The 13,503-nt window shown below is 46.7% G+C and overlaps 1 protein-coding gene across 1 annotated transcript; it reads right to left on the reverse strand.

Moving 5' to 3' along the window:
- Positions 1-9,426: 9,426 nt before the first annotated feature.
- Positions 9,427-9,890, reverse strand: LOC121035545 (40S ribosomal protein S20-like; the record flags this gene model as incomplete). The annotated part of the gene is made up of 1 exon (XM_040483341.1): positions 9,427-9,890. A coding segment is annotated over one exon (423 nt), but the record flags the coding sequence as incomplete, so codon positions are not given.
- Positions 9,891-13,503: the final 3,613 nt, after the last annotated feature.

Below are 13,503 nucleotides of genomic sequence, written 5' to 3' on the forward strand. Positions count from 1 at the left end.
AGTTCATGGGTTCATTCATTTACTCTAGAAAACAGGAATATGTTCTGACTCCGGGTACCAAGAGTAGTAGGATAGGGGCTGTGCCTTCAAGGGAGTGATAGACGTGTCAACAAATTCTGCAGTGGAGTGTCACAAGTGCTGTCGTCAAAGTTAATACAGATGGGAGGGAGGTAGCAGGTGCCGCAAAGTTGGGAGTATTAGGTAAGTCATCATGGAAGAGGTCTTCATCAGCTCTTATGTTAAAGATGAGTAGGTATTTGCCAGAGAGCCAGGGGTAGGGTGAGGGGAGGTCATTCCAGTGAGATGCTAGAACGCGAGCAGAGGCCTGGGGCTGTGGCACGGCCGAGTGTGTTCAGAGAACCGCAAAAGCTTCCGCCTACAAGCGGCATCTGAGTGGGGGAGGCAGGAGACAAGGGTGGCGAGAGCCCCACTTGTCTTAGTAAAGGGACTAAGTTATCCTCTAGGAAATAGGCACCTACTGTAGGATGTTATGAAGGACCTGACACTATCAGATCTGAATTTTTTTTTCGTGTATATTGATTATAGTAAAGAGGATAACCAGGAGACCAATTAAGAGGCTACTGTAAGTAGCCACGCTGAGCATATGAACTAAGGCGGCAGCGAGAGAAGGAATAAGGAGGCCTAGGAGATGAAGTATGTCGAGAGGGTACCATCTACAGCAGTGGTTTAGTGTCGGATCACCATGATCTGAGGTCCGTGATAGAACGCAAACTTCCTGGGTCCTGCTGGCATGATTTACAGGACTGGACTTGGGGCTAGGAATCTCGCTTGTGCAAATGCTCCGGGTGATTCCACTGCAGGCTGACTGGGGATACCTCCCTGGCAAGTGTATGGACTGGCCATACGGAGGAGCCTTGTGGAGAACCACTCATTCTAGAGCGACCACTGGAAACGGTGCAACCAGGGGGTGGTTCCTGGAGTAAACAGACTGGTAAGTGTTGGGTGAAAGACTTTTGCCACTGGTCTCTGCTCAACTGGGCCCTCACCTTGGTCTGGCTAACTCTGAGAAAGAAAACTGCACTTCAAAGCAAACCAAACTAAACTGAGTCAACACAGGCAACTAGATTTAATCAAAGTCTGCTGGCTCATGTAGAAGATGCCAATGAGGCTAACTCATATTCACCTAAAAGGAATTTTATCTATCCCACCATGAAGGTAGATAAGCTCACATTTCTATGAATCAGCTCCTGGTACAAAAATTTCTACTCTGGGGCGCCTGGGTGGCTCAGTCGGTTGAGTGTCTGACTTCGGCCCAGGTCATGATCCCACGCTTTGTGGGTTCGAGTCCCATGTCGGGCTCTGTGCTGACAGCTCAGAGCCTGGGGCCTGCTTCAGATTCTGCGTCTCCCTCTCTCTCTTGCCCTCTCCCACTCTGTCTCCCCCAAATAAATAAATTTATTAAAAAAATTAAAAAAAATTTTTTTTAAATTAAAAAAAATTTCTATTCTGCCTTTGAGTAGTATTCTGTCTCTTTCTCTCATCTATCCATCTGTGAGAGAGATCTCAGTGTTCTCTCTTATACCATAAATTCCAAAAGAGAAGAAACCATATTCGTCAAAAATCCTTTCGTCTTGGCGTGCCTGTAGAAAACAGGCGCGAAAGGGGTGCCTGGGTGGCGCAGTCGGTTAAGCGTCCGACTTCAGCCAGGTCACGATCTCGCAGTCCGGGAGTTCGAGCCCCGCGTCGGGCTCTGGGCTGATGGCTCGGAGCCTGGAGCCTGTTTCCGATTCTGTGTCTCCCTCTCTCTCTGCCCCTCCCCCGTTCATGCTCTGTCTCTCTCTGTCCCAAAAATAAATAAACGTTGAAAAAAAAAAAAAAGAAGAAAAGAAAACAGGCGCGAAAGAAATGCTTTGTGTTGATGAAGCTGCAAATATGTAGATGTTTTATTTGCATATTGCTATAAGATGCTGAATATATAATTTGCGTATTATGCCAATCTAAGAGAGTGGGGACTGCACTGCATTTTGTTTTGCACAGATATCTTTAAGTGCAAAACACACCAGAGTAATAAATTAAACATTTTAATTAAGTGCCGTGGCACCCTATTAGTACACTTCACTGTTACATGGTTAAGTGCACCACATAACATCCTTATTAAACTTCTACATTTACGCCAATCCTAATAAAACTTGGCGAGTCTAGGGGCGCCTGGGTGACTCCGTCAGCTAAGCGTCCAACTTCGTCTCAGGTCATGATCTCGCGGTCCGTGAGTTTAAGCCCCACGTCGGGCTCTGTGCTGACAGCTAGGTCGGTAGCTGTTTCACGCTAGGACGGTACAAAATGCTTCACCTGAAAGATTTCGCCGAAGGTGCGCAATGACCTTAAGTAGTTGACACGATTCTTGGCCCCATTTTACAGAGAAGAAAACCAGTGCTTCAAACAGTGAAGCAGACAAGGTCAAGGCCACGGGGCAAGCAATTAAGGAGCAGGGATTTTAACTTCAGTGTGAGTGGGCTCTTAAAGTGAATGCATATTGTTTCCCAAGGTTTTATTCTATGTAAGCGATAGGAGAAATGGACTTGATGTGATGGCAAATGAAGACCAAACCTGGAGCGGGAAAAAAAACCCTACGTCACAATGGGTTGCTCTGGAATCACCAGCTGGGTGTTTACTGCACCTCTCTTCCAGGGGTGTGATGGTCAGTGATTGACATGCCGGTCTCCATCAAGGAAGAAGCCCCGATCTGTAGCATCTGCAGATTTCCCTGGTATCCCTGGTAGGTTTCTCACCAACCTACCATTACTAAAGGTAGAGTTGGGAAGAGGTTACGGGTGCATTGTGTCTGTTCCCCCACTAAAACCCAGGTTTCCCGTGATCTCTGGACAAGCCCTGGAAACCTTGGACCAAGGAGAAGACACGTGTCGTGTTTTGTGGGAAGCCCCACTGTAGGGGAGAGGGTGGTGCTCCGCCGTCTACACCCCACTGGTGGAATCCAAGTACCATCGGGCTATTTTTAATTAAAAAGTGATGACAGCTGAATATATTCCCTGACTCTGCAGCTAACAGCTTCCTGACCTAGACCTCACTCGCTAGACCCACTCCTGAAACCAGACTGCACGAGTCCCTATGGGGCTTCTATTATTGGCTGGCCGTCTCAACAGATGCAGGTCTAACCAAATCCATGTCTAATATAAGCATGCAAATGGGGAGATAAGAGGGAAAACGCTTAAGTGCTGAATCACAATTCACCGAGGGAGGAGTGGGTATAAGCAGCTGTCTGGGAGGACACCAGAGGTCATTATCACGGAGTTCCACAGAAGCACAAGAAATTCTGTCCAGCCATCATTTATAGCTGTTATCTTTTATCTATTCATGTCTCACATTCAAAATATTTGATCGGCTGTCCTGTTAACAAAAGGCCGTGTGCGTGTTGCTTAAAGCACGGTTTTCGCAGTCAGACGTATCTGGAGTGTTTAATTTGCTTCTGTTGCCATTTAATCCTTGCTATTATTTTGCCCATCTTACAGCCGAGGAAACCGAGTCACAGAGGCGTAAGCGGTAGTTCCTGAACCAAAACCAAGATAGGCCTAATTCCAGGGCCTTAACCCCTTACCAAGAGAGTTTAAACTGTTCCTTCCATCCACTCTCCTCTTCCTGCTTCAACATTCACGCTCGTCTCTTCTCCTGAGAGTTTGCCAGTGAGGTTACCTCAAACCGGAAGGACGCTGCCTCTCTCTCCCTCCGCTCCTGCAACTTATCCAAACTGTAGCCATTCTTGAAGGTCCTAATCAAGTCCCAACTTTCCTGGAGTGTTTTCTTGGGTGATTCTAACGCAGCTAGCGGTCCCGCTCATCTTATACTTCCCGGCCGTATAAAATTGGCATTTATTTTGCCTTGCCTCAGCTGCTCCCCGTTACATAACTTGCTTGGCTTCTTTTCTGGCCTAAAATGTAAATCGTCATGGGCAGAAGCCATGTGTGGACCTCACAAGGCTGAGCTCTAGCTAGATGTTCACTTTTTAAAAACGGATTAACAACACCGTATCCAGAGGTGTGCTGATGGAACGAAGCTCTGAGAGTTCTAGAATTGAAAGGAAGATTTGACATTTGGGGGAAGCCCTGAGCCAGGCATAGGACATACATGATTTTATTTAAACCTGTATGGCTGATACTGTGCCTTCCAGTTGACAGATTTTTTAAAAAACGCCCGGAGCACTCTCGTTGCGAAATTTGCTACAACCACGTTGCTTGACAGCAATCAAGCTACACCTTAAAACCAGACCAGGCTCCCTGCAAAGTCCATACCGTGCTGCCCTGTAGGTCATCACGATGCCTCTGTGAGCCAATTCACCCTCCCCAAACTCCAGGAGATGGCTATTGTCCCCGACTCAGAAAGTAAGTCCGAAGCCTTACTTTGTTAAGTCAGTAGGATGGTGGAAACTTTTGGGTTGTCAGTAGGAAGGTGGAAAACAGCCGGTCACCATTTCCTAGACAAGCATCCCCCTCGGACCAGAAAATTCCTCTGACGACATCTCAGTGTCATTTTCTCGAGTATAAAACAGAGCCGCCGTGCCTCAGAGAGTGAATGAAAGTTGTCCTAACCGCCGGGCTTTCCTACCCAGACAGAACTAGAACTTTCCGCAGGGAACAGGAGTGAGAGCCACCGGCAGGACTGGATAACCGTGGACAGGTGCTCCTGGATCAGATTCATGCCACAGCCAGCCGTGAGGGCAAAGAAGCGAAGTTCATGGAGGAAAGAATGATGTTGAGAACCAAGGCACCTTCCCAGTTACCTGCCATCGCCACTTGCGGGATACGGGGTGGGCGAGTGCGGAAATGAGGCAAGTAAGCCACGGCAGCTACTGATTTGGGGACACCGGGGACTGGCAGGCAGCCCCCCTGGCCCAGCACCTGGGGAATAAGGGCAGCTGCCCAGGACACATAAAAACACAGTGGAGACCGGAGGAGAGGAGCCTTCTGAATGAGAACGTTACATATCTGGAACCCAGCGGCAAAGCAAGACATTGCCAAGTGCCACACTGAACACAGGAAAGCTTTCCTGGGCCCTGGATGTGAAGGCCACGAACAATGAAAGGGGAAGCCCGGAGGGAAAGTAACACGGACACTGACGTCTGCACTAGCCCAGTGAAACGCCTTCTGCAGTTCTTACGGGAGGCCAAAGAAACAACAGTCCGGCAGCGGCCCGTCCTCTGTCCTCCGTGCCACACCTCCTTCCCCATCTGCATGTTGGGTCAGGAAGGACAGTGGTGGGCCCGGCTCCCTGCAAGGGATCAGGACGGTACATCTCAGAACAAAGCCTGTGCTGTTCACCTGCAGAACAAAGTTCGCCCTTAATGAGATGTGTGTTGGGGTTGGGGGGGGGGGGGGGGGGGGGGGGGGCGCTGACAGGAATGTTGTTCCTTCATTCCATTAAAAAGGGATTATGGGCTGACTGACCAGGTAAGCAGTGTGATCTGTGAACAGAAACTGGGCCTTTGGAAGCGGGACTATGGTTTAAACAAAAGCCTTAAGAGACACAATCAGCAACTGTTCACTGCAGCAGGGTGGCAAAGCGTGATGTCTGTGTTTGTGTGTGCGTGCAAGGGCGTGTGCAATATTTTCTGCTGTTGCTAAGACGGTTTCCCCCCCTCGCTGGCCTCTCGCCCAATCAAAAGGTAGCTGCTCCTCATTGGCTGCCTGGCTTTATCGAATGACCATGACGAGCTGGGGTTGAGCCCACCTCATTGGTTTATTCCTATGGCCCATTGTCAGGGGAGAGCAAATCAGACACCTAATCAATATTTTGTGAAGTGGCACTAGACTCCTGGCTAAATTTGCATTAAATTCCTCCCTGTCTGTGCCTTTGCACTCAGATAGCATCATATTAACTTCGGAGGTAGAGAGCGAGGCAAACAATCAAACACTGCCATCCTTCAGCCATTTTGGATGTTTTCCTGACTCTTGGCAAAAATTTCAGAACGACAAACACGCACCAGAGGAATTGGTTATAAACAAGATGTAAATCTCCTGAGCAGAAACAAAAACATAACGTAACTAGGCTAGATTAGTGGTGTCCCTTCTAGATGCAGATTGAAATCTTTCCTCCCTCCCTCCCTCAAGTCATCCAACAGATATTTATTGAACACCTACTCTGCGTCGTGTTCTCTTAGGGGCCCCGGATACAGCACTGTGCCAGACAAGAAATGTTTCCTTTCTGGGCTACTCCATAGCAAAGCAGGGCATGAGAGGGCCAGGGGTCACCATGCTCTATAAACCGTCCCAAAAGGAAACCGGGCTCTGATCATCACTCATGGAATGAGGTGGGACCGAAATTCGGCAGCTGGGTGTCTCCCGGCAGGAGACACGGATTCGGAAGCAAAAGTAGTTCTAGTGACCAGCATTTCCCCAGAATTCTACATAAATCTCAGATAAAACGTGGATGCATGGTGACCTTGAGCAAGATAAAAATGTGCGGTGTTGGGGCACCTGGGTGGCTCAGTCGGTTGAGCATGCGGCTCTTGGCTTCGGCTTAGGTCAAGATCTCACAGTTTCGAGGGTTCGAGCCTGGCCTCAGGTTCTATGCTGGCAGGGTTGGAGCCTGCTTGGGATTCTCTCTCTCTCTCTCTCTCTCTCTCTCTCTCTCTGTCTCTGCACCTCCCCCACTCATGCTGGCTCTCAAAATAAATAAATAAATAAAAACTTAAAAAAATTTTTAAATATAATAAAACAATTGTGGTGTTAATAAATTTCCTCTCTTTCAGAGAGAAAATAGAAGCAACCAGAAAAGAAATTTCACATGCCCTCCACAACGTCTCAGCAGCTCACCCATGTCTGTGTTCCCTCCTGCTACAAGGAACCAAAAAAATTGTGTTTTCATCAAACCAACCCGTTTTATTTATGTGCTTACCCCATCCCCCTTCACCCAGCTCAAGAATTCCTATAATTCTCGCCGCATTCTCCTACATCATCGATTTTTCAAATCTCCCCTCTCTTCTGGTCATTTCACATCGTGAAAATATTCTGCAATATCCTCTTCTTTAAAAAATGAAGACGGGGCACCTGGGTGGCTCAGTCACAGTTGAGCGTCCAACTTCGGCTCGGGTCCTGATCTCACGGCTCGTGAGTTCGAGCCGCACATCGGGCTCTTTGCTGACAGCTGGAACCTGCTTCGGATTCTGTGTCTCCCTCTCCCTCTGCCCCTAACCCACTCGCATTCTGTCTCTGTCTCTCAAAAATAAATAAACATTAAAAAATTGTTTTAAATGAAGATAATAAAGAAAGACACCTCTTTATGGATCCAGGCTGATGTTCCAACTAAAACACACTGGTACCGCCATGTTGACTGATAAAGTACTGAGACACTTCTAGGCCTGTCAGTATGCAACCACTGCCCTGAGCTTCCCAAGTCTCCCCTCTCCCATTTTCTTTCAACCCAACCCCTCCCCCGGGACCTCATGGGCATTCCATAATCCAGCAACCAAAGGCTTAAAGTCTGATCAGCAGGGCCCTCCAAGACCCTGCTCCAGACCTGTAGCCAGCATCCCGTCTGACTCAGCAGTGCCTGGGCCATAAGTGCGTGCTTGCTCACACCCTACATTTCAAGCCGTTACCCCCCGCCCCATTACTTTCCTCCCCTTTAAAACAAAACCCTTGTAAGAGATGTCTGTTCTCACTCTCTCTATCTCTCCTCCTCTTTTGTTTTGAACGCCATCCAATCAGTGGTCACCTTCCCAGTGTTTCCAGGATCACAGTTTTTGTCAAGGTTATCAATAAGACTTTGCCAAATCTAAAGATCAGTCCTCAGTCCTCCTCTTATTGGGCTTACTGGCAACGTTTGACACAGCGAACCACTCCCTCTTCCTCTCCTCGAAACCTCTTAATTTTTTCTCTTTCTTGTCTCTGAGACGCCAGTCTCTCTTCGAGTTCTCCTTCTTCTCGGTCTCCTTCGGTCCTCCTTTGCTGATTCCTTCTTGTCTTCTTGACCGCTAAACGTTGCAGTGTTTGAGGGCTCACACTTGAGACCCCGTCTCCTTTCCTCTCAACGTCCACTCTCCGGTGATCTCTCCCAGTCATTTGACACTGAACCCCATCTAGCCACCAACGATAGTCAAATTCCTATCTCCTCCTTCAAGGTTTGATCCGAAATCTAGATTCAAATCTTGGGTATTTAATAGAAGTCTCAAATTTAAGTCACATAAAATTGTATCCCTGATCTTCCCCCTCAAAAGTTTTCCCCTGCTCCTGGTTTTCTTCATCTCAGTAAGTGCTGACATCATTTTTCTCATGGCTCAGTCCCCAAACCCTCGGATTAGGGCTTGATTCTTCTCCTTTTCTCATACCACACTACAACCCACCAGCAAATTCTGTCATGCCAGCTTCAAATCGGGTCCAGAATCCAATCGTTTCTCACCATCTCCCACCACAGCCGCTTAAGACCAAATCACTGTAATGTCACCCTTTTATTATCACAGAGACCATCCAAAGGCCTCCCTGCTTTCACCTTTGCCCCCTTAACCATCTGTCCTCCACATAAGGCGGAATAAGTCGCTTCAAATATAGTCAGTTCATGATACTCCTCTGATCAAAGTTTTCAGAAGCCTTCCATTTCCTCCAGAATAAAACTCAAAGTCTATATGCTATTCCTAGGCAGTGAAAGGCACAGTTAACTATGAGACAGTTGCACTCAAGGAGTCCACTGTTCATGAGCTGGATTCCAGCTTTACTTTCCTGTGTGGCCATCTTGCAGATACGTTGTTAATCACAAGAAAGACTGGGTGAGAATATGAATGATGTAGTATACAAGTCTAAAAACAAACAAAAGCAATTTGTGTGCAGCTGAAATCTAATTGGTCAGTTATAAGCTGAACCATTTTATTTAAGGGCAATATAGTCCCTTCATATGCATTAAAATGATTTCACTTTGTCTTCACTGACATCCTCGGCTGATGTTAAATCATATCTAATTTCCAACATACATAGTGAGCACTCAAAATACCTGGGGAATAAATTAATGCTCAGGAAATAAACTTATTTCTTACCTGTGATGATGGCAAGGAGAACCAGGAAGTGACTACCTACTCCATAAGGTCTAGTATTCCATTTACTTAAATTAACTTTTTATTATTTTTTTAGAGGGAGAATCCCAAGGAAGCCAGCGCAGAGCCCGACACGGGGCTCAAACCCACGAACCGTGAGATCATGACCCGAGCTGAAACCAAGGGTCAGGTGCTTAACCGACTGAGCCAACCGGGAGCCCCTCAACTTTATTAATTCTAATTTAAAGGTGGAGCCACAGTTGTGTGGCTCAGGAAAGTTGAATGGCTTTCTCAAAGTATCCTAATAAGTGGCAGTTTCAGACTTGAACAGTGGTCTGTATGGCTTCAACACCTGTGCCTTTGCCATAGTCATCTCATGATGAGTCACTGCACTATCCCTCTGATTTTCTTTTTCTTTCTTTCTTTTTTTCTTTTTGTAACAACCGATAATCAGTTCATTCAAAAAGCTGATTTAAGCGTCAGCACTGGTGACTTCAACCTCGACTCCTGGCTTGAGACCGATGGAAGTAATCTGCAGAACAATCTCAGAAGGACTGTGCAAATCAATGAGTCGCCTGCAGCTCCTCACCTGAAAACAATCCCAAGTCTTAGAACCTTCACCACGAAGAGTTTTTCTTGTAGTGATTCTCAGAGTCTTGGTAGGCATCCGAACTGGTTCTTTCACGACAAGATTCTTTTCCTTTGCGCCTCTGAGCAGGTCAGCACGTACCCTCTCCAATGACTGCACGTTGCAGCTGGTTAGAGTAATTCTAATCTGGTGAATCACCACCTCAGGTTCCCCGGGTATCTTCCCAGGGTCTTTAAAAGTGTGTTCCTCGGCCAGATTGAACAGTGATGAATCAGGAGCTGGAGGGGGCCATCCAGAGCTCCACTCTCAGCTGCAACCGTGCCTTCTTCAAAGAGTCTCTATGACACTCTTAATATAATGCTCTGATCCATTAATGTCTGCACATACCTCCAAGATCACTGAAAACTGAGAGGCAGCTCATCTGTCCTTAGTTTATGGATGGGCATGCTTAGCTCCAGAGGGGCTCAAGGTCAAGTAAGGAAATGGAAAGTGCAGTCTCTTGCTTTCTTCTCTCAGTCCCTCCTTATCGGTGTCTCATGCTATCTTACCCACAGTTTTCTTAGTTAAGTGAATTGGACCACTGACCCTTTGAGTTCCAGAACCGATTTCCTAGTCTATAGCCTCACTTATTTTTTTTTCAACGTTTATTTATTTTTGGGACAGAGAGAGACAGAGCATGAACGGGGGAGGGGCAGAGAGAGAGAGGGAGACACAGACTCGGAAACAGGCTCCAGGCTCCGAGCCATCAGCCCAGAGCCCGATGCAGGGCTCGAACTCCCGGACCGCGAGATCGTGACCTGGCTGAAGTCGGCCGCTTAACCGACTGCGCCACCCAGGCGCCCCGTCATACACAATGCTTTAAAAAGCCAATTCCCCATCTTCTGGAAGGTAGGAATATAATGTTATTTTCTGAAGATGCTCCCAAGCCCATGGGAGTCTGAGTCCAATCTGTCAGTCCTCTGATGTCAAATTTTCAATCAGGCATTGGCTTGTAATATGAAAAGACTAAACACATTTGTGCACATGAACTCGTATATTCTCACATAAGCAAATAACGAAAATATTCAGTGGGATGAAAATCCCCTAGATCGCACGGTATTTCTGAGACTCAAGTTTCCATTAAGTAATCACGATCTACCCCTACTCACACACACAGAAATGCCCCCTTTTGTCAGTAGTCTCTGCGTTGAATGGTAATTCTACGGTCAAGGGCAAGAGCCGAAGAGGAGAATCCTACTGAGGAAACAGAACGGTAGAAAAACGGTGTGTAGCCTCTGGCCCAAAAAGACTGACCTCGGAAGCCGGGTGAATATGAAGCCCCAGCTGGCTGAGCGGGTCAAGATGAAAGCATAGTTATTAGAAGAAGCACAGCTTCATTTCAATTCTCCAAAGTAGAAAACAGTAATTCACAGAGAGCTCTGTGATGGGGTCAATGCCATGGAATGAATAAACGAATGAATGATCATTCGGTCATTCAACAAGTATACCTGCTGTTTTCAAGTCACTGTTGTCAGTGTTACAAAGGGAAATCCTTTGTGAAATGTTCCATTGTAAGTACAAGTTGTATATAAATAGCCACTTTGATTGAACTTTGCTCCTAGGCACTTCAGTGCTTGTAAACCTGTTCAGCCTGCCGAACGCAAACCCTCCTGGGAAAATCAGAGCTGGCAAAATACTAGCAGAGCAACAATCCCTTTAGTACAGACCACAGAAAGAATTTTAACACATAAAAACACACAATCAAGACAATGAAAATGGGTAAACCTCTTTTAAATGAATTACTAAGATGATATGCTCCTTGGAGGAAATATTTTTGAGAGCAAGACAAGTCTAGCAGTTGCTCTAGCTATGTAGCTCCAACTTATGGTCCAGGACCCCGAATAAGGGCATTTTTTTTTAAAGTAGGTTAGTCAGTTTGGCTTGCTAAAATTAATTCAGGAAACTGGCTTTTCAGAAATCAATCCATTTTCTTAAGATAAAGTATACCCTGGGGGTGCCTGCGTGGCTCACTCGGTTGAGCATCCGACTCTTGATTTCGGCTCAGGTCATGATCTCGTGGTTCGTGAGTTCGAGCACCGTGTTGGGCGCTGTGATGACAGGGCGGATCCTGCTTCAGATTCTCTCTCTCCCTCTCTCTCTGTCCCTCCCCAGCTGGCGCACTCTCTCTCTCTCTCTCTCTCAAATAAATAAGCTTAAAAAAAAAAAAAGATCAAGTATACCCCAGAAATACAATAGATGCTGTCACATTCATATAGTTAATGTGCTTTTTTTCTAAGTATTTTCCATGTGTGACATGCTCCTAGGATTCCTGAGGGCAACATTAGAGTTAAATTTTTTGGAGTCCAAAATCTAAATCCATGGCCTCACCAGTGGAAACACTTCTGTGGAATGGTAAAAGGTTACCATCACACCAAACAGCAAGGGCGTGTGTATGTTGGGGAGCTACCAACCCATATGAGCCAGAGTTGGTAATTTTTTGGTAGATCCAGTCTGATCCTCCTAGTACCTCCATGAAAACTGTAGGGTTCTGCAGAGAACAAGTCTGAACACCACTGGCTTACGTCCTCATTTCTCAGAGAGAGAAACTAAGGCCGAGAAAGACAAAATGCCTCGTCCAAAATCACATAACCAGTTATTGCTGAGTTAGAACTAGTTTCCTGATTCCCAAGGTAGCGCTTTTCCTCCATCTAGACTCCTCTTAATCTCAGAGCCTACTGCAGTCTCCCTACAGCAAAATTTCCTCTCTATTTCAGGCAACCAGAGCAGGCCAGGTTGGGTCTGAGCCACCCAAGGCCATTTGTCAGTCTCCCACCAGGCAATGCCAACCCCAGCATCTGGTCCTGGTCCCTAGGACTTATGCTCTCGTAATTAAAGAGCTGGCATATATAAACAAACTGTAACCTGAGCACCGCATGGTCAGTAAGTAGAGGTCAAGCATGGATGAAAGCTGACTCACAAGGTAAGAAGGAGTCAGTTTCCTAATTTCCAGCCTTGTTTGTCTCTGGTGACAGGTACATAAATATTGTAATTGCTACAAAGAACCTTTTATAACTCTTAACCCAAAATATTCCTCACCCCCACAGCAAGTTTAACAAAACTTCACGCTATCCCATTTTTGGCTAGGTGGGACTGTGTGTGGGCCAGGGGTTTGAGGTGGGGTTTGATTACTCAGTGAGACATGCCAGGGGCAGCATGGGGAGAAAACTCTTTGTGGCTCTTGGTGGAACACAAGGACAACCTTATTGGCTCAGACTATATAGGACTGTATAGGACTTTACCAGGTCTCTTCCTGGGACGCGTACCATTCCCAAGAGGCCCCACCCAGACAAGACTTGAAAGGTCTGCAGCAACAGCAGCAGCGTAACCTGAGACCTGTGCTATTTTTCCAATTGTTGCCCTCAGGTCGGGCCCATTTTGACACACCAACAAGTCGTATTTCCCTCCTTGTGAAACGGTCGAGACACAGACGACTCAAACCGTGGTCCAGGGCATCTCCCTCACCTGAAAGCTTTGTGAAACAGGAGGGATGTCAAACCCCAACCCCAGACTGAATGAATCAGAACCTGCAATTTAGTCAGATCTCCGGGTGACTGGTGTGCACCTCAAATGTGGGAGGGAATGATCGAGAGACGGAGACCAATGCTCTCTGGATGCACCATCAGCTCCCTCAATAAATTTTCAGTTAGTGAACCTCCTTGGGTTTTTCTGTGAATTTAAGTGGAGAAAAGACCCCAATGAAATCCAAAATCCCCTTAAGATGTATTCGTTTTTTGTTCTAGGAGGTTTTTTCCTCTGAGGGCTATGGGGGCACAATTTGCTTTGGATCACCAGTAAGGACCCGAAGCAGAACTATACATCACAGACTGTGATAACCAACAGTAGATGTATTTGGCATTTGGGGTGCCTGGGTGGCGCAGTC

This window comes from Herpailurus yagouaroundi, unplaced genomic scaffold (genome assembly GCF_014898765.1).
Source record: "Herpailurus yagouaroundi ecotype Mexico unplaced genomic scaffold, PumYag 161, whole genome shotgun sequence".
Lineage (NCBI taxonomy): Eukaryota > Metazoa > Chordata > Mammalia > Carnivora > Felidae > Herpailurus > Herpailurus yagouaroundi.